Source organism: Hyposmocoma kahamanoa, unplaced genomic scaffold, assembly GCF_003589595.1.
Source record: "Hyposmocoma kahamanoa isolate Upper Pololo Valley unplaced genomic scaffold, ASM358959v1 67, whole genome shotgun sequence".
NCBI classification, from domain to species: domain Eukaryota; kingdom Metazoa; phylum Arthropoda; class Insecta; order Lepidoptera; family Cosmopterigidae; genus Hyposmocoma; species Hyposmocoma kahamanoa.
In genome coordinates, this window is record NW_020653855.1 from 206,032 (window position 1) to 227,626 (window position 21,595).

Sequence of the window (21,595 nt, forward strand, 5' to 3'; positions counted from 1 at the left end):
TCCGATTTACATAACACAAGTGCTTTGGTTACTTGCTTTGGGGTTGGAGCAACGTATGTGTTGTTGTTTAATATTTATTTTATGTTTATTACGTCATTTTAAGACGCGATACAACCTCAAACAGTGAAAGTGTAGTATCAATTACTTTGGAAGAAATATATAGGAAAATTGATGATATACACTGATTAGTACGGTGTGAAAAATCGATTTTCAAAAAATTTTCGCGGCAGAAAAAAAAACAGTTTTCGACTTCGAAATTTTAGAAGTACTTTATATTAACTGAACTAAATAGAACAAGTATAGCACACGGCACACATTTGTTTTAATTTCGTTTGTAAAAAATAAGTTCTGAAAAAGCTAGCCCCTGCCGTTCGACACGCGCAATAAATTCGAGCTGAGGCAGTATAGACTCTTAAATAAAGATGGGAAAAACTGCTTATTTTTTTAAACGTTTAAACGTTATGCTTTTTTAAAAAAAGCGTGCTTTTTTAAACGCTTTTTCACTTAAACGCTTTTTAGTAAGCTAACAAAATGGTTTAGAAAACTTTGAAGCGCATAGACTTTTATGTTTTGTGTGTTGTGCTTGCAACGTTGTGTCGATAGCGAAACGCAAGAATAGACAACTAAATTTATTAAGATAAGTAATTTTTTTAGTAAAAAATCTAGTTATATTTTTGTTATGACATAACATTATTATATTAACATTTTGTTCATTGGCGTTTAAAAGCGTTCAAAAAAATAAGTTGTTTATCTTTTATAGTTGTTAACCGTTGAAATGGAAAAATTGCTTATTTAAAATGCTTTTTAGTTTGACGCTTAAAAAGTCGTTTAGAAAAACGTTTAAGCGCAAACACTTTATGTTTAAAAACAACGCTTACGCTTAAAATGAAAAGCGTGCTTATGCACTTATTTTAAAAAGCAAACTTTTTAAGTGCATTTTGTTTAAACGCCCACCTCTACTCTTAAACACAAGTTGCCTTTTGAATGCTAAAACATTCGAGTTATCATAATCATCTTACCAGCTCCAAGTAACATTTGCAGCATCTCCACGTCACCCTTCAAGATGCACAGGTCCAGCGGGCTGGGCTTACTCAGTTCTGGACATTCGTAGTTGACGCGAGCACCTTGTTTGATTAACAGGTTTACTACTTCTGTGTTACCTTTGGAAAAAAAACAGGCTGAAAAATGTTATCATCTTGTGAACACAAGCAGGCACCCCCGTAAAATAAGTTCACGTCTTGTAAAATCAACAGAACGCTAGACCTTATACTTTCGACTTAAAAGTATTTTTTTTATTATACCAGGTGGCGGGACGAACAAATCATGCGCCCAGGGATAAGCAACAAGGCTGTCCGTAGCAGTTGCAGTAGATCATTGCCCTGAAATATAAGTTGACAAGTCCCATGTGGCTGTAATTTCACCAGTACCCGTACCCTTCCAAACTGGAATGAATGCTGGGCGGCAGAAATAGGTAAGGTGGCAGTACTTCCCTGGAGGAACTCTTACACAAGGAGCGCTATTGCGTTTAGAAGTACTTAAAAGTTATTCAGCCCCAAACCAGCTTGACAACTTCGTAAGGCGAATGTCTTGTATTATATCTTCCCTGCTCGGTGTTTCTCTTTTCTGACAGATAATTAACCAAAATATAACTTAAATGGCAACAATGTCAAAAATTTTAAAGGTAATTAAAAAAAAGGTGTCAAAAAAGGTCGTTTCTGTAATTCGCCCTACGGTAGTCTCCAGCAATAACTCCATTCTAAAAGAATATTGAAAGTTTAGTTAATTATGGGCCAGCCCGTCTGTAGAGCGTACAAAAATGAAACTGCCTGTATGTTCCAATGGCATTTGGAACGGGTTTTTATTTTATGTTTTTTTTTTTGAAGGACGCTTTGCAGTTGGCCGCTGATGGCCGTGATGGCGCCACCGGAAGAAAAGGGCGAGCTGAAGGCTCATAACCCGTAAGCACGTTTTTATTTGTTAATCACAACACAATGATACCATTTCCGGGAACAACTTAACAGGGCGTTTTAGAAAATTGCATATTAAAATGAACCATATTATGTCCTTAGACCATTGACGATAGCCTCAGTTGTGCAGTAGCTAGATATCCTCCGGTCCCTCCAGTGGTGTAGGTTCCTGGGAACTGGAGAGACGCTTCAGCGTCGGGAAGTGAGTGTGCCTTACTGTACGACACCAAACAGGAGATTCGATAGTAGACTTTAGAGTCGACGGCTTAGCGGTAGTAACCGTTAGTAGTGCAATGTGCAACGGGAACTGAGCATGCTTACAGCTTAGGTAAAACAGGAGGGTACTGTACGTGCACCCGGGGCGGCTCACCCGAGGCCACAGCCTCTTGAGAACCGGATGTAGTCAGTGACAACCCTGTACACTCGCTGATCTGGGGTTAGTACCTGAACTTAGAAGGTTCCTGTACAAGCACAGGCTGCAATGCCGTTCTCGTATACCCTAAGAGACGGTAGGAAGGGTCACTGTAATCAAAACTTATGTAGAAAGGCACGGGGGCTGTTCTTACACCAAGTCATAGACTTCAATCATAATTTAAAGTCCCAACGTTCTGTTGATTGTATAATTATGGCAAAGAAAGATAAGCCAACTTCCATCGGTTCAGCGCATCAATAGCGGGTTTTACACAGACACTGTATCAAGCGTGACACAGCAATCGTGTGTGATTATTAAATTAAGTGACTGAGACGGACTTTGTTATAAAAATTTACTTTATTTCTTATGCCAACCTAACTACATGGAATACGAAATTACAATCAACCTTTTCTAACTTAAAATATGTAATATATAGAAGTTACAAAGCGTTGTCAGCTTGTTGTCAGTCCTACTTAGATGGGTGCTGTCGCGGCGGCTTGTCAGGGCTGACGAAGCTGGCAAATGAGCGTTTCTTACACTTAACACCTCCCTCCGCAAGAGAGAAATTATCTGGACGTTGCGAAGTAGCCTCTAGATTATTTCGTCTGCAAGTTTTGTGTAAATTAAATTTCATACTTAGTCCTGTAATAACAATAACTTTAAAAATTATATAGATACTTATAGTCCATACACTGATTTCATCACTAATAATGTAGTTCTTTACTATCTCGTCGTCACTGACACTGAACCTTGCACTGTTTGATAGTGTTCGGATGTCACTGAAGTCTACTCCTCGCAGGTCAATCGTCCTTTTTTTTTCTTGATTGTTGTGTAGTGGTAGCTCAGGCATCTGCAGCACGGGTCTTTGGAAGCTTTGTATAGAAGAATTCGTTACTCCGTTAATATAAATATTACCAAATTGTGTCTCGCAACCTTGTGATGGTGTAATTATGTAGGTGCCTTGAAGATTTTGTTTGTGGGCTTCTTCCTTGCAATTTTCCGTTACTATAATATTGTTACGTGCATATAGTAGCCATTGGTCGTCTGTTAGCTGCTGGATCCTGAAGTCTTCTATGTGGATGAGTCTCTGATGGCATTGTGTATAGTTATTGTGTATAGTTATTGTTCTATACATGTTTCCTCTGAGTAATGTGCAAGTTTATTTTGTGCACATAGGAACCGTCTGTTTTCTATCTCGTCGCATGCTTTCGCTAACGGTCTGTAATTCAATCTATTCACCGTAAAGAAAGGATATTCAGGTATAATGGTGTGGGTTTTTTGAGAGGTTGGGTTATATATGGGAACAGGGACTATCTTACAATAAATATATGTGTTTTCATGTATAAGTGGAACTTCTAATACAAATACTAACTTACTATTATGTATATATGATTGTAAGGCCATACTATGTTCTAACTTAACTAGATTTTGTTTATTTACTGGATAAACTACCTTAGCATGTTTCTCCATTTTTAGTAAAATATTAAATAATTCTGTGGAATTAATAATAGATTGGTGTAGCGTACATAGCTTACTAAATGCAATGGCAGTTTCGATCTCCTGGATTATGTTATAAACGGTTCTTAAGTTATTTAATATTTGATTTAAACTGTTCATAATGGTAATGAGATTATGAAGTTGAGTCTCGTTATTTTGAAGTGATTCTAATTGCTTTGTCTTGAAACTTAAGTGTTTAACATTAAAATTAATATCGTCCGATACATTTACTAATTTGTCAAAAGCTTTTTGCATTACCGATAAACGATTTCCTATTGAGTGTTCCTTGTTACTAAGACTGCTTATTTGTTTATTGTTTACTACGTTGATCTGTGGGGGTTTTTCTCCACCTTTCTTTTCTCTAACCCTAACTTTATCATCCTTTATCTTATCGCTAATATACTTATACAGGATTTTTAGTCGTTTCCTATGATCCTGTAGGAGTTTTTGGTAAAGGATACTTGAGAATTGATTCAATTTTATTGTTGTTAGGCTTCAGTCCTTCACTCGTAATAGTGTGACCGAGGTAAAGGACCTCTTTTCCAAGGAAATGGGACTTGTCTAACTGTACTTTTAGGTTATTTAGGCGAAAACGATCGAATACGGCTCTGAGCTTGACAACGTGTTCCTGTAAGCTTTTTGAAAAAAATATTACATCGTCCAAGTAAACTAGACAATGTAATCCTTGTAATGCTCGTAGGACATTGTCCATGGCTCTTTGAAAGGTTGCAGGAGCAGTTTTCAAGCCAAATGGCATTCTGTTAAATTCTTAATGTCCGAATGGTGTACTGAAAGCAGTTTTTGGTCTATCGCTTTTTTCTACCTCAATTTGATGATATCCGCTAGCTAGATCTAATGATGTAAAATATAAGCTTTTTCCTATTTTATCAAACAAATCACTTATGTTCGGGAGTGGGTATTTATCGTCTACAGTGATCTCGTTCAGTCGTCTGTAATCGACTACCACCCTCCACTTCTTTTTACCTGATATATCTGTTTTCTTTGGTACTAAATGTACCGGTGCACTCCAAGGGGAGTGTGACTCTTGAATCCCATTATCTTCAAGCATTTTTTCTACTTGTTGTCGGATCTCTTCCGTCTGAACGGGTGGTATTCTATGGCCCCTAATAAAAATTGGATCCTCATTTTTTGTACGTATTTTGTGTTTTTCTTCATTTGTACACAATTTTTCTATCGCCTTTCTTTCTTCCTCATTCATATGTTCGAATCTCAATTTTGAGAGATTTTCTGTAAGTAAACTTCTCTATTTCACCAGTCTCTTCTATACAATTAACACTAACTAATTCTTGTTCTAATGGCTCTACTTGAAATGGGGTAGTTACTACTAAAGTTTGGGGTGTTTCGGTATTATTTTGAATCACCGTAGTAGCATAACTCTGTGTACACTAACGCGGTTGGCATTCGGATCCCAGTCATAAACTCTTTATAATCTAAGATTGCATCCCCAGTTAGAAGGTTGACCGGAAGTTTTACTCTCAATTCACTCCGGGCGGGCAACTTGTATGTTTCCCTCATTGGTGGAGTGTAAATAATTGGAATGCAAGAGTTTCTAGTAAATAACAGTTGATTTTTCAGGTCAATCTTGGCGTCCAGCTGTTTCAATAGGTCACTAACAATGAAACCGTCATACCTATTGTCGACATTATACACATAAAATTTATGACACTCTTCGCTTTTAAATGTTCGCGGCAATATCAACCTCGTTGCCATAAAATAATTTATACAAATAACTGCTACAACATGTGCATTAAGATTTTTAATAATTTACCAAGTGACATTAAATTACTACACGGACATAATTTTAAACTACAATTGACAAGATGGCTTATGACACATTGCTTCTATAGTAATAAGGAATACTTTGAATTTAGAAATATTTGACATTTTAATTAACTTCAATTACCTGTACCAATAAATTCCAATATATTTGCACACTGCTTGCAGGTTGAATACATTGTACCAATTTAATTTAAGACCTGTATATTTACTGTATTCTGGCAAATAAACATTAATTTAATTTAATTTAATTTAATTTAATTTAATTTAATTTAATTTAATTTAATTCAATTCAATACAATTCAATTCAATTCAATTCAATTCTATTTAATTTAATTTAATTTAATTTAATTTAATTTAATTTACAGGTACATTTATTACCTCACTATGTTTACTAGACGCGTGAGTGCTTACGACTTCAAAAGGCTTGTTTTCTATAAACTGTTTAAAGTATTCGTGAGCTACGCGAGGACTAATTAAAGATCTCGTACTACCAGTGTCTAACATAAAAACTGATTTTAGCTCAGGCATAAGTATATGGGGTAAGTTTATTTGATTACTGCAGTTTAACATTATTTTTGTTGCCGTGTCGAGGCCTGTATATAAAAATTTTCAACCGTATTACTTGTGGAAGGTTCGGGTTCGTTATAACAATGCGATGATTCACCAAGTGTCCACTGTACTTGGCTATCAGAATAGAATAGAATAGAATAGAATAGAATAGAAATCGTTTCTTACTACTACTATCAGTGTAATTGACAGGTCTAGAACTCGCGGTGTGCATTGTTACGTCCGTATTCGTACCTGACCCTGAGTACCATATGTTGCATTTTGGGTTACACGCAAATTGCAAAGTATACATTTTGTGGACTATGCAAATGTACTGGCCTAGTCTAGAATTGTGTCTGGAAGGTAAGCGACTCTTGCGACTGTCGATTATTGGAATTTCTTACTTAAAAAGAATTATTATTTGAATTATATATACCTTGAGAGTTTTGGTAATTTTGAGATATGTTATGCTGTATAAATGTATATGGTTGCCTTTGTGGAGTGTTTAATCCTTGGAAGTTATTTGTCGGTATATTTTGTTGTCTAGGACTTCTGAAGTTTCGCGTGAGTGGATTTTTAAAATCATATACTGTTTGAAAGTTCTGTTTTTCTAGGACAGCTTTCATCGCGTCTTCTAAAGTTGTCACACTCTTCAAACGCACCAATATGGTCTCTTTCACCAACTATGTTAGCTGCTTCCCCCGCCAATCTACTAGTAATTACATGAAATAAGTATTCATTTTGGGCCTCCGCTTCGCTTCCATACATTTGTAAAATATATTCACATTTTTTATAAATAATGGTATTTGCCTTGTGTCCCCATTGAATACCGGGATTATTTTTAACATCTCCGTAGGGACACGTATAATGCTTTCCATTTTAGTTTAAGTTACTTGTGTATAAAAGGAAAACTAAAAATAGAGATTGTTATTTAAAATAAGTAGAGTAGTAAACGAAATCTATCAAAATACGCTATTACTAAGGCTTTGTCTAATCCCTAATAATGCACATATATTTATAATAAGAGGTACATATAGGAAAACAGGGTACAGTGAAAAGATTTACTCACAGAACCGCAGCTACTCCCGTGTCTCCTCTCTGGTGAATTGTTTTGAATCTCCTTAGTCGGTGGCTCTCGATCGCAGGCACTCTGGATCTCCGTCGTCTCGTTCGTCAATTAAGTGACTGAGACGAACTTTTTTATAAAAAAATACTTCATTTCTTATTCCAACTTAACTACATGGAATTCGAAATTACAATCAACCTTTTGTAACTTAAAATATGTAATATATAGAAGTTACAAAGCGTTGCCAACGATGTGTTGCTATGCGGCGGCTTGGCAGGGCTGACGAAGCTGGTAAATGAGCGTTTCTTACACTTAGCACGCGCGTGTAAAGACGTTGGAAGGAAAAGGGAAAACCACGCGTAGCGCTCAACAGTCGCGCGCGCAATCTCGCACTCCAGTTTTTCGCGGTCTAAGTCTAAGTTCGGTTATTTATTCCATAGGCGTGACCAATGTTCAATCGATGATCGATAGAATATTTTTATCGACCGCAATCACTAGCTGCACTCTTTTACTCCGTCTTCAAAAAAGACAGACTGTACTTAAAACCGTAAAACGGTTGATATTATAATGAATGGCGCGTACGACAACCTGCGCTCTGCAACGCGAGTGCACCGCGAGATTATGCGAATGTGTGCGTCCGAACCAGGGCTGTTACTGATGCATATTTTTTACACATATCCGCTGATACGGATGCCGATGTTTTTGACCTTGTAGGCGACGCACTACATTTTAATTAAATCTTTATGTTATCCCAGAACATATATTACAGTTAACGTACGTAAAATAGTAAAACTAACGTAAATTATAAAATTAAGCTTTTTTTTTGTAAACATCATTCGTTCGTTTAAAAAAATAATGGTGCCACTGATGAGCTTATTGTACCTCTTTTGCATTCGATACCATTTTTTGTCACAATACAATTCAGTCTGTCGTACAGCGCCACCATCGGTGAAACGAAGGAGCTAATAAGCTCCTCAGTCGGCCCCTTTTCTAATCGTGTTGTTATTGATTCCATCTCCTATAGAGCTTAACATCAACGGATGCTAATGCGGATGCTGAATTTGTTTATTTAAAAAGAAACGCGAAAAATGTACATCCTTACTGAATGAAAAAAGCTTTCTATTTTGTTTGGTATTGCAATAAAATATTGTCTCAATGATTTTGTGACATTTATTAACTACAGATGAAACGGATAGCGATTTGTCCGGATACCGGATATTCGGCGAGCACCTAGGCCGTATAGCCGGATATCGGCCGCCTGATATCTGACCCGCTGCCGTAAACAGTTTACTAGTGATTGATCGATCAGTGAATGATTGCACTTTCACATTGATAAAAAAACATATACGTTTCATTGTTGTAGGTACACATTGTATTTGAAGATAGTTCAAATCGATCGCGTCGGCGATTCTTTCATTTAGTCATCTTTGGTCGTCGAAATTTAACAAAGTTTGCAAGAGTTTATAATGAAAAACAACCCTCTGAAGCTGGTCTTGTTTCGACTTCACCATAATTTGCCTTTATTGAAATTTTAGTACTAAATTTAAGTATAGCATTATGTAACTTCTTTAAAGTTCTTTCAGTTACAAGTAATAAATAGATTGTCAACGATCCTGTAGTTGCTGTTTATCATATTACTATCATCTTTATTCAATAAATTAATTTATTTGGCGTGCTGATTATGAATTTTTCTCAGTTTTAAACATCCGGTATCCGGCCAGATAGTAAAAATAGGCCGGATTCCGGATAGTTACCGCATATTTGTTTCATCTCTAGTATTAACATCTTCGCGAAAACAATCAATCTGTCTACCTTAGTCGTTCTGCAATTTTATCAAACTTACATTAAAAAAAACAGCTGAGCCGCTTTTTCGGCTTACAGTTGTTTATGGAAGGTTTTGTAAATTATTTCAGCGTGCCTTTAAGGTCATGTCACGACTAGAATGCTGATAACAACGCTGATTGGAACACGGCGTGCGGCGGGCGTGCACACATACAACTCTTTATTTATTTAATTATTTTATCTATTTACTTAACTTAATATAAATTTATTTAACTATGGATCAATGGACCAAATGCAATAAAACTTGTTTTTGAAAACTATAAAGATCACATACCGCTGAGTACAGCATAATGCAAAACAGTCCTGTAATCATTCCTGGCGTCCGCCATGGCGTTTACGTCAGCTCCGTGGCTGATGAGCAAGAGAACTGCATCCATCCCCTGAAATAGGAGAAGATAATTAGAAATGTCAATCTTCCTCCTCCGTTCGGTCGCACACAGTTGCCCTTTAAGTCGGTAGCTATGTCCGGACATTGTCGCAGGACACTGCTACTTGGGCTGGGCGGTTTAACATGAGCTTTACTATAATGGACGAAAATTGAAAAGTTACATATTTAATAACCGATGAAATGTGATTCCGTTTGTTTAGTAATTAGATGTTTTGCTGACAGCTACAAAAAAAAATTATTACAATAAATACAGAATATTTTTGGAATATAGGGAGACACAACCAGTTCAGTTGTTGGCGCTGCAAATGAGAGTTGATATTAAAAGTGATATAAGGTCCATTTGCCTGATGGCCCTAATTTCGTCTCTGTTTCTGGTTATATACTCGATGATAGCCATATGTGGTCATACGTCAAAAGGTTAGACATCACTGTCGAATATGGAAGGAAAACTATACCTAAACATCATTAAGTTTAAGTATATTTTCACTTCTTTTTTTCACCCACCTTCCTCTGCCTAGCAGCTTTCATCAACGGAGTCAATCCAGCTCTATCCCTGGAGTCGGGATTGGCACCAAACGTGAGCAGCAGCTCAAGATACTCAGGGTCGGAAACCAGGTTGATTTCGGCCCCGAAGAAGTAGCGTTTGTTTGGATCTGCGCCGTGTTCGAGTAGAAGACGGGCACATTCCTGAAAAGACAGCAACTGAGTGGAGACAAACCTATCAACAAATAAAATCGAGATTCGATCGATGGTTACTGACTAACCATTTCTGGGTTACGTAGACCATGTCTCAGACTCCCGATTCAACGTTTAATAATGCTTATACACCGTTCTGTACATCACTTACATAATGCTTATTCCTGATAGCCAATCTCAGAGGCTCATCACAAAGGGTGGTACGAGGAAACTTCTCGCCAGTATCAGGTCGGTAATCGACTGCTGCACCGCTCTCCAACAAGAGTTTCACCAGCTCCGTGTAGCTGTAAAAAAAGGACCATGCAAGGTTCATCACCAAAATTAAGAGTTATACTCTTGTCGGTGGAGCATCTTCCAGTTGTCTATTCTATAAGGAAGCTCCTTGACCTCCTTATATGACACGACACCGGCCTTTTCCTTTATTTGGTCTATGTAGCTGCGCCTAGGTCGACCTCCTCCCCACTTCCCTTAAATTTTTCCCTCTAAAATGGTCTTAAAGAAGTTGTCGTGTCGTATCAAATGTGCAATCATTTTCCCGCATCTATTCTCTATAGTATTCGTTATTTTCAGTAATCCGAAAGGTAACCTAATAATTTTAAACTTCTTGCTAGTTTTTATTGAAATCAGTTACCTAAAAGTGTAAACGAAACCGAATTCATCCCCTAGTTTGCGACCCTTAGAGATGAAAATATTTTCTCCAAATTGAAATGGGACCAATACTGAGGTACCCTCTTTCCAGTTAACAATTACTTTATTGTAACGACAATTGACGTATGCTTTGTGTTGGACTTACCCATGTTCAGCAGACAGATGCAAAGCACTATAACCACAATCATCTCTGGCGTTGACGTCACATCCTCGGACTAGAAGCAACCGAGTTGCTTCGAGGTGACGTTGCCAGATGGCGTAGTGGAGGGGGCGGAGGCCTTGGGTTACAGGCTCGTTTACCTGGGAAGAGAATTGGATTTTCATTCTGAGATTATTCTATTGCTTAGCACGGCGAACAAACATTTCTTTTAAGTCATCAACCAACATTCGTGGCGTATTATGGCACACTAAAAGATAGTATGCATCTATACTGTCAGATCCAAATTAAATTAAAAACGATTTTTAATACTAAAAACTTTGTGATATTCAATGAACTTAATATTACCTAAAATTATTACAGCGACATCTATTGTCAGCTGCTGGTAGCTAGATAAAGATTTAGATAAATTTATTTCAGTATAACTTAATCTAATACAATACAAGTAAAACAAATGTAAATAAAGCCATTATAGTATTAAAATAAATATTAAGAAGGGAACCTAAATTATACAATCTTCATGAACTTAATGTGTAATTGTGATGCCTAAGTCAAGGCGTTTTGCCTTCAATATACTTTGAGTAGTGAGAACCGATTATTATTATCTCCAGTGTCAAGACCTGTATACTGGCGAAATAGGAGATATTTCAATAAAACTTAGCAAATTGACGTAATTCCACGTACTTTTAAGGTCGGTTTTTTAGTACCCTGTACTGAGATTATTAACTTGTGTGATCGACGAGATTTTTAAAGTACAATGTCAGTCACCACACGACTCTCGTTAAGCCGTTCAGATAAAACTTTCTATCCATATAATAAGAGCGAACAGGACGTTGTGCTTTTCGCATCCGCAGTCATAAGCGGAAGCGAAATGTGGAAAGTACTTTTTGCTCTTATTGCATAGAATAAAATACCAAGTCGCAACATTTCCGCCTTATTGAAGTGGAACTAGACCTCGGGACAAAACTTTCGTCATTTTCCGCGAATTTGGATTCTTTAGTAAAAAATAAGCAGCAGCTCCATACTTCGCACTAAATAGGCGATACCGAATATTAGTAAAGCATTTTTACTAACAATAAATGTGTATTATTTTACTTAATGTAACCAGCTTGGGCTTAAAAGTATTGAGTGGGTCACGAAGAAGCAATATGAAAATTACCGGACCATGGCAGAACAATGCTTGGGAACCACTAACATAGACAAAGCTTTTTCTTGCCAGCTTAAGCTGCTTCTGCGTTTATAAGTCTCATGGCTCCCTCTCTCTCTCTTTTATAATCGCTGGGAATTGAGTTACGCATATGATGGAGCAGCGAGCCTTGTAAGCCCACTGAAACGCCATGGAAAGGTGCCCAAGGTTCCGCTTGTGCATACCTACTACTGGGATATGGAGCGAACAACGCTTTCGGGAAGCTCCGGAATGTCTTTTCGTCCTCAATTCAGCAGTCCTTGAAGACAAAAGTCTTCGAGTAGTGCGTGTTGCCAGCGATGACCTACTATGGGTCTCATAAAAGAGTTCAAAGTCACTCATCGAGCTGTGGAGCGAGTAATGCTCAGCATTTATTTACATGATCGAATCAGAAATGAGGAGATCCGTAGAAGAACTATTAGCAAGTTGAGGTGGCAGTGGGCAAGGCACATAGCTCGTAGAACAGACGGCCCGTGGGGCAGAAAGGTTCCCGAATGAAGACCACGAACCGGAAGGCGTTGGTTGGCCCCTACTAGATGGACGGATGACCTGGTAAGGGCGGTGGGTAATCGATGGATACACATCGCGTCCGATTGGCTAGTCTGGAAATCTTCTGGACGTCTTCCAGCTGATATGATGCAGCTTCTGTCAATCAGCGTTAAGTCTGTCTTCCAGCTTCCACGTAGTGTCGCAACCACGTAGTATACTCTCTTTAGGATCAATATGATTCCGGATTTTACCATTTCCTCTGTATCTAGATAACGATTCTCCGATACTTGATTTATTTATTACATGGACAACAAAACAGATAACAATCAAATTACATTGATACAAATTAAATATGATATAACAGAGTTCTGTACTATTATAACCCTACTTATGTTGACACATCATTCTAAAGTAACAAGACAGAACTACTGATAATTTACTTATTTGCTTAATACTAAAGCGTCAAGGGAATGGGTGAAAATCTATACAAATGCAAGTTGCTTTACTACTCGTTTAAACACTCAAGGATCTTGGATTAACAATGTCCAAATCGATGTTTTTCATAGATATCTCGATGTAAAGCCGACATATTCTTACAAGTCCTATGTCCACAAGTAAAACGTCTTGTTGGGTTTTCTAGGTGTAAGGAAACCAGATTCAGTATGATCAAGGTATTTCCTGTATGAAAGAAAGAATGAAAGAACTTTGTACCTTAGCTCCGCAGGCTAGCAAAATGCGTATTTCGTCCAACGGGACCATCCTGATTATGGAGTCCGCCAACTCGCGTTGCAACGACTTCTCTGATATCACTTCGGAAGGCATGATTACTGAAACAATACAGTATTGATAGATAGATAATACACTTTATTGTTCAAAAAAACAAAAACAGTACATAGACAACTTAGAATTAATGTGTGCAAAGGCGGCCTTATCGCTGAGAGCTATCTCTTCCAGGCAACCTTTGGGCAGAGGAGAACTGAACAGAGACAGGAGACGTAGTGCGCCAGTAATAAAAATTTAAATGCAAGATTAAAAACTTGCACTATCTATATAGTGACCATAACATTATATACCTACATATGTATTTATTTACACATACAAATATTATAAATAATATGTATTGATATTTCATATATTTCATAGATTTCTCACAGATGGCGCTACGGCGATAAGTTCGTTAAAAACGGGCTCATTCGTGCGGGTGCGCAAGTCTTGGCATTTTTCCTTTCACATTGCAGAAGCGGCTAGGAGCGGGTAGATCCATACGTCGAAATCGCAAAACAGACGCTAGACGCTAGCCACTATGACCAAGCACTGTGAAAGGTACGCTTGGACCAAGCCAATAGATCTACCTGCGTCCGCCTCGACACAGGCGCCGGCGCGCGCGTCCACTGTGACTAGGCATTATGATTTGTATTAGCACTAATAAATTAATGTAGGTTTGTATTTAGAATTATATACAAAAAAACATTACTGTAAAAAAAGAATATCTTGGTTGTTCTAGAAAAAGCTTCGAACTGAAAACACACAGTAAATCTTTATTCATGAATACAATCCTCGTTTCTCATTGAAATGTGCCTCTCGCTACGCTATTCTCCCACGGCTACGACTCTTACAGTCCACAACGAGCGTCTACGTACAAACATTTGATTTAGACGCACCCGCGCCCGCCGCCACTCTGAATAAGACTTAGCTCAGTTGGGAGAGCATCAGACACGGTATGCTGAAGGCGCTGCTTTGAATACAAATGCATTGAAATAATTTTTATTAGTGGAAACTAGTGGGGTAATTTGACAAAAAAAAAACCATGGTTGTAAAATATTATTATATTCAATAAACTTAATAATACCACATTCTAACCTTAGAATAATAACGCATAGAAACCTAGTCCGCACACGCTAAGTGAGGCAAATTGAAGCACTCCCAAAGGGCCTACACGAGCGGGCGGGCCGTCAGTGCTCAAGGTCAACTTGCACCGCGAACAGCTCCAGAATTTTAGCTAAAAATGACGAAATGTGCGGTAAATAAGTGTAAAAATACGTCAGACAAACATAAAATAGATACTAACATCACATTCCACAAGGAAGTAACGCTTCAACTTGTATTTTTATATAAATATTCACTAAAACCGGAAATTAATTTCGTTGCAACAAGACACGAAAATGCCTACTTGAATTTGATTCTTGCCTCACTTGTGACAGTTCATTTAATATGAAACTATCATTCTATGCGTTATTATTCTAAGATTCTAACCATGTTCTTTACACTGTGATAAATAATAGATGGCCGTCTTTAATAAAACAATGGTTCAAGGTTTCTAGTCAAGTGGTGGTGGATCAAGGTTTCTTTTATTAAACTAATCTGATCACGTGGTTGACCCTGTATTAAGGGTCACATATTCAAAATGACAACTTTGCAGATGTCAGGTTAAACGATCCGTTGTGCACTTACGGCGTGACCGAGTAACAAAAGTATACAATAAAGAATGTTTTATTTCCATTTTATCATTATAGCGATGCAATTGCTACGGACAGGAGTGTAGGTTACCACCAGGTGCACGAATTGTTCATTCGGTCACTTGGTTTCGTAAATAAGGTGATAATCACGGAAGAAAAAAATGGAAGTGCATTAAGCTCGATTACTACCAACACCGATGTCGCCAAAACTCACACAGCCTTCATTTGAAACACTACATAATCTTGGTATTGATTGGTCGTAGTTTCAAATTTAAAAAGAATAAAAACGACCATATTGCAGAGGTATAAGTTTTACTTTCGTTTCTTGTAACAAAAAGTATTTCGATGGACAGGAAATTGAAAATGTACTAAAATAAGGCTTTCCGAAGAGATGAAATATCACCACGGGTAATATTTGTGGTACAGCTATCATTTCTGCACACCAAAACAGCACAATAGCGCATTTTTCTAGGATTTTAGAGAATTTGCACGAAAGAATGACACAACCATACCGTACAAAGCTAAAATGGCGGACTGACTTCAGATAGGTCTTTCGCGACCTCTACTTGGCACGCGTCAGACGTTAAATAACCACTTCTTCTGTGGCGACATTATATATGTTTAAAAAACCGACCTCAAAAGTTCGTGGAATTCATCCATCCCCTTGTTTACCAATACGAATCATGAAAATCGGTTCACAAATGCCGAAATAATAGCGTGAGATTGTATTTTTTTTGTGTGTAACATACAATCTAATTGAGAAACTCCTTTTTTTAGTCGGTTAGAAAGGCATTACTTATGTGTGCATGCTTCATCGTCGCCCTTACCGGACTTTCCGTCAGGTGAGATGGAGATCAATTGAGCACTTAATTCGAAAAAAAAAGATAAGATGTCTCGTGTCAATTACGGAAACACACTTCTAAACTCAAAGCGTAAACCCCGTGTTGCCGCAGACTGCACCGTATCATAAGACGTAGTAAGACTACGCTAGAACAACAACGCATTATTACAACTCTAATTTATATTGTTCCAAACACGAGTTGTTTATTGCGTTGAAGATTCGATTACAATTCTACGCAATATATATTTAACGTTAACAAGCTCGTGTAGCGTACCTCATCATCATCCACAGCCCGACTTCACCTATTTATTTATAATTTATAATATATAAGCCAACAAAGATATGGTTCATCTGACGAAGATAGGAAACCTCCGTCTATATAAATACTTACAATCTTATAAGGGAGTCTATTTGCAAAGTGCAATCAATATTTTATGGTGGTTTCTTTTCAAGATAAATTTAATCCAGAACACGCGGCCACATTGCGGTACAAATGAGTAGATATTTTATTATTATTTTATTTAGTAGCAGTAGAGTTTCTTGTGAAAGACTTCGTTCAGAGTAGTACTGCCACCTTACCTATTTCTGCTGTCGAGCAGTAGTGTTACTGCGTTCTGGTTTTGTAGGGCAACCACTGGTGAAATTACAAACACATGAGACTTGTCAACTTACGTTTCTTTGCGATTTAAAGCTCCGAGAGACACTGCAACTGTTATGGTCAGCCACGGTCAAAGTCAAACATCATTTATCCCATAGGTAATATTTTTACACTAGAAAACGTCATTTTTTTAAGCTACTGCTCGTTCACAACGCTGACCTCCCTGAAACGAACGAGCAAGAGACTCCAGCTCTTTTCAAATAAACTTAAATGCTGTGGAATACACTTTGAATCATAATTGTGCGGAATCTAGACTCGTTATCTTTCCATACATCTTTATCTAACACGTAGTCTTCAATTTTGTAATATGACTTTTCAATTAAAATACTTTTTATGTAAGTTTTAAACTTAGGAAATGATAATCTTAATATATTCTCCGGAATCTTATTGTAAAAACGTATACAGTACCCCATAAAATAATCGTTTACCTTAGTTAAACGAAATCGTGGTACCATGAGTTTGGGCTTATATCTAAGGTTAATATTATGGACATCTTCTTTCTTAATGAATTTATGTATATTTTTACGCGAATAAAAAATATTTAAGTAAATGTAGTGTGATGCCACAGTCATGATACCAGTCTCCTTAAACTTTTCCCTGAGAGAAACCCGAGAACCTAAACGGTACACAGAACGAATCGCTCGTTTTTGCAACACAAATGTGATAGTGAAAGTAAATTATCTAGTAGTAGCAACATCGGTAAACTCATGTATTCTACGGACTGCGTAGGCATAGTGACGGATTTTCCCTAAGGCCACCCTAGGCCCGGGCCTGTGGCGGCCAGATTTTAGAGGCGGTCAATCGTGACAAAAAATTCACTGATTTTTAACAAGAAATAACTCAAAGTACCCAAATATTTTAAATGCTCACGCACATTATGACGGGCCGCACTGCACCGCATTGTATAACAATAATCTTCCTATATCATTTTCGTACATTTTATTTATAAAATATAGATATGTCTACCAGTAGGTATATGAATTGTGAGAAAGGGGCGGTTGGTACTGGCGACATGGCCTGGGGCCTAGGGCAGCCAAGATTGCAATCGAAGTCGATCTGACATCCACAGCGAAGAAGAACGAACGAAATGTACTATGTCCTGAGAACTAGTAGTCTTGCACATAGATCTTTGTTCTACGGATGAGTCGATTTATCTCTAGTCCAATACTAGTCGATTTTACATTAGGTAATTCAAATTTAATACACTTTGTCTTCTTGGCACTGAGCAATAAATTAACAGCTAACATTACACAAATAAATTACCTTTGAGAGAAAGTAATGTGACGGTGTAACCTCCCTACATCGTCATCCCACCTTTTTGTATCGCTTCTCTTCATTCGTATTGTAACGTTTTTTTCTTCTACTCGTATTTAAATTCAAAATTATGAATTGTTCCATTTTACCTCGCATTCTGAGTTTGTTTCGTTCCATCGTCACTCCCTGCTCGATCGCGACAGCGGACAGAGCTACTTAATTCAAATCGTCAAATTTTTTATCCTTTTCCAAGTTTTAATGATAATATTATAATGTAAAATCATGTGTCAATCGTAATAAATGAATAATTAGTATCTGTAATTCAGCATAATTTAGCCTGTTTAGGGTTTTTACTTACCCTTTACTTCTTGCACCTTAACGTTAATAAATTTGTGGACCGAAAGTTTCCTGTTTTACTGCCGTGAATCTGGTTTCAGCTTGTTAGGGTTACAACCCTTACAGTAGTTAATGTTGTCATAGTTAACGTCATGTCCGTCTGTTTTAAAAATCAAGGCGCGTCGCATATTACCAGGCCCACGACTTGTTCGTCCCGTCACTTGATAATAAAAAAAGAAAAATGATGTCTTAGTAGGTAGTACACAGACAAAGAATTCAATTTACCGCACTTACTGTCAACGTCCGAGCGTTACGGGTCATCACAGAATTGGCAAACGCTGTCCATGTGGGAAAATCACATGTTGGCACTTTGGCAGACGCATAAAAGGCTGCTGGCGTCATTTTATTTAATAGTATGTTTCGCCAACATTTAGATAGTAATCTCTAGATATATATAAAGGTAACTTTCTTGACCTGACGATTTTTCTGCGTCGCCAATGAAATTAGCAGGCGTAAAATGGGCGTGGCGTAAAATTTGGATTTGTATGACGTCTTCTTAGTTAATGTTCTTAGCATATTGTTACGAAACAAACATATATTACGAGGGAAATGCACCTGTTTTTTCAAAAGTGTATTCAAAAAGGTCATTTTGAACGGAGATCAAGAATGTTTAAAGCCAGATAGTGGAAAGAATAGGTAAAAGGCAACTCTGAACCTATAATAATGAGCAACACAAACACTATAATAATAAATAACACAATACCAATACTAAAGTAACTATAATAAAACGTAAATTAAAATTTAAAAAAATTGAAAAAATTTCAAATCTCTCACTAGATGTCAGTTGCGGCGACGAATGTCGAAAGCCATTACAAAGATCTATAACCAAAACATATAGGGGAATTTATTAATACAGCTCGGCAACTTGATCTGTAGCTCAATTGGTAAGAGCAATGCCACGGTGCAGCATGGTCATGGGTTCAAGTCCCCACCGGGTCGAAGAAATTTTTCTATGTGTTCGATCTTTGTATGATAACAAAACTAGTGGAGTTTTTTCACAAAAATTCTCAATAGTAAAAAAAAGCATACAAAAGATTCACGATAGTTGTGACGCTAGACTCTGCTAATGCTAGCAAATCGGGCTAACCTTGAGGTCATCTCTTTTGCAATAGCCTATATTCTACTCTAGTAGGTACAATACATATCTATTACTTGTCATTCAAGATTTATTGATTTAAATTCAACTACATGTAGATAGACTGCTTCCTATAAGAAGAATCGAAAAACCAGTGTAAAGCTGATATGCTGTTGTACAACAGTAGCAGTAAAGCTGCTTATGAAAGGTTCGTTAAAGGAAGTACTGCCACCTAGCATATTTCTGCTGTCAAGCAAGATAATTGGTGCTGGTGAAATTTCAGTGGCAAACGGGACTTGTCAACTTAGGCCCCAGGGTGACGGGCGGAGTAGCAATGCCCCTGAAATCTTAGCGAATTAAAGCTCCGAGTTGCATTGTAATTGTTAAGCTCAGGCGTGTCGCTTATCACCAGGCGTGATCGTCCTGTCACTTTTTGCAAGCATAAAGAAGTTTCATCATCATGGTCTATATTACCTTTTTACTAAACGTATCTTTGTTTTACAATAACAAAATGATCTTTATACGTCCAAATCGTCGTCAAAAGGTGTAGGCAATTTGGCAAAAGAAAATATTTTTTAAATGGCTGCTTTTTTGTTATTTTACTCAGAAATCAGTGAACTAATAGTTAAAAATAAATTCAGTGTCATTCGCTTTACATTGGCATTGAAAATACGTACTATTTTCTAAGTCCACGTTTCGTTGTCATTCGCGGGTAGCATATACCCAGAACTGGGTAAAAGGGCTGTGCATGATGACTCTCTTTAATCGACAAACATTTTTTATAATTTATAAGGGGAAATGCACATTCGAAAATTTCTTGACCCATGACTGGCAACACCCTTAGCCCTTAGCATTGCCCCTTTCCATTAAATTGGATACTCTCGAATTTTCCCCAAAAATAAGAAATGTTCCATCAAGTGCATCGTCTGTCTGCTTAAGTAAGGCAATAAAAGTGGTCCAGGACTCTGTCCAGGTTCAATGAACTTTCTCCGACATGCGATTACATCAGGATGCCCTTTCAGCTTAAGCTGGTACATCCTGCGCATGAGTCGAAAAGACTCAGTGGTACATTCATCCGCTGGAAATCGAACTCTGGTTTTCTACGTGAAGGGTTCTGCCAACTAGGTTAACACTGCTCTGCTCGTAAATACTAATCATTGCCTAAAATACATCGTCTGAAATTGGAAAACCGTGTTATTAAAAAAGTAACGCGCAAAAAATTAAAAACGCCATTGCATATCTGCGCAGTATTTTCATCTCAGACTTCTGGTAAATAAATCAAGATCGCGAAACTTTCCTGAAACTATTTATGTGTGCTGTTTCCTCCGATCTTGTGGCTCAGTGATTTGGACAAGACGTCGAATCGATATATAACCAGTTCAATACTCTCTATAACCAATTTAATAAACGAACTTCGTCTTCCACATAGCTCCTGGAATTAATTTCGTTCATCTGCGAAAATTGCTAGACCTCCTTTAGAGAGAGTGTGTCTACCATACTCGTCAATGTGCCTTCGGAAAAGTCCCCACTTCAAGATTCAAGATCTTCATCAAGATTTTCATTACTGTGTGTAAACTTTAAAGCTACTGATTATTTAATGAACTCAGTATGATGCTCAGTGGTGGTCAGCTGCTACACATTAGCGAATTTAACATCTTGAAATCTCTACAACATTCATTTTATTTAACTTAGCATTATGTTCAACTATGAATCGTACCACGTCATGCAGTGTCCAGAGCGCTCCCACCGAGGTCATTCTTGTAATCATCTGATCATAATATGTGTTATAATAACAAATGACATAGCAAGATGGCGGCCTTCCAATACGCAGTAATTTCTTTAAATCTTGCTCAAGACATGATTTACGTAATAAATAGGAGTTTCTATGTAAGTATTTAACGATGTTCTCGAAAAGTGAGGAAAGCGTATTTATTGTCAAATAAGATACTAAATAATGGCCACGACTTCTGCAGCCTACATATACTCAGTGCAATATTCCGGTCAGAAAGAAGTTGCAATCACCGACACAAAATACTTTGAAATTTTTTCTGTGGCAACGTATTTGTGATATTAAAAATACATCGGGAAACTTTTTTGGAGGAAGCAGGCAGTCATTCTTAGATAAACCGAGAAAGGAAGTGACCACACTTATCGACACAGAATTGCATAAAGCAGATCAGAAAAAGCATGACCAACCAAAAGCGAAAAAGATGCGCGTGGC

At 37.4% G+C, this 21,595-nt stretch overlaps 1 protein-coding gene across 2 annotated transcripts in view; it reads right to left on the bottom strand.

Annotated features, from left to right (window-relative positions):
• The window catches only part of LOC113232211 (ankyrin-3-like), a 33,064-nt gene that overhangs the window by 3,675 nt on the left and 7,794 nt on the right, over positions 1–21,595 (bottom strand). The window contains exons 2-7 of one of the 2 annotated variants that reach the window (XM_026466855.1): positions 13,406–13,521; positions 11,008–11,162; positions 10,366–10,498; positions 10,023–10,205; positions 9,405–9,510; positions 1,020–1,178 (exon numbers count right to left, since the gene is read on the bottom strand). In XM_026466855.1, coding sequence (XP_026322640.1) covers positions 1,020–1,178; positions 9,405–9,510; positions 10,023–10,205; positions 10,366–10,498; positions 11,008–11,162; positions 13,406–13,516 — 847 coding nt within the window. In that variant the 5' untranslated portion in view covers positions 13,517–13,521. The remainder of the gene's footprint in view (positions 1–1,019; positions 1,179–9,404; positions 9,511–10,022; positions 10,206–10,365; positions 10,499–11,007; positions 11,163–13,405; positions 13,522–21,595) is intronic. The other variant, XM_026466856.1, reaches the window with a different exon arrangement.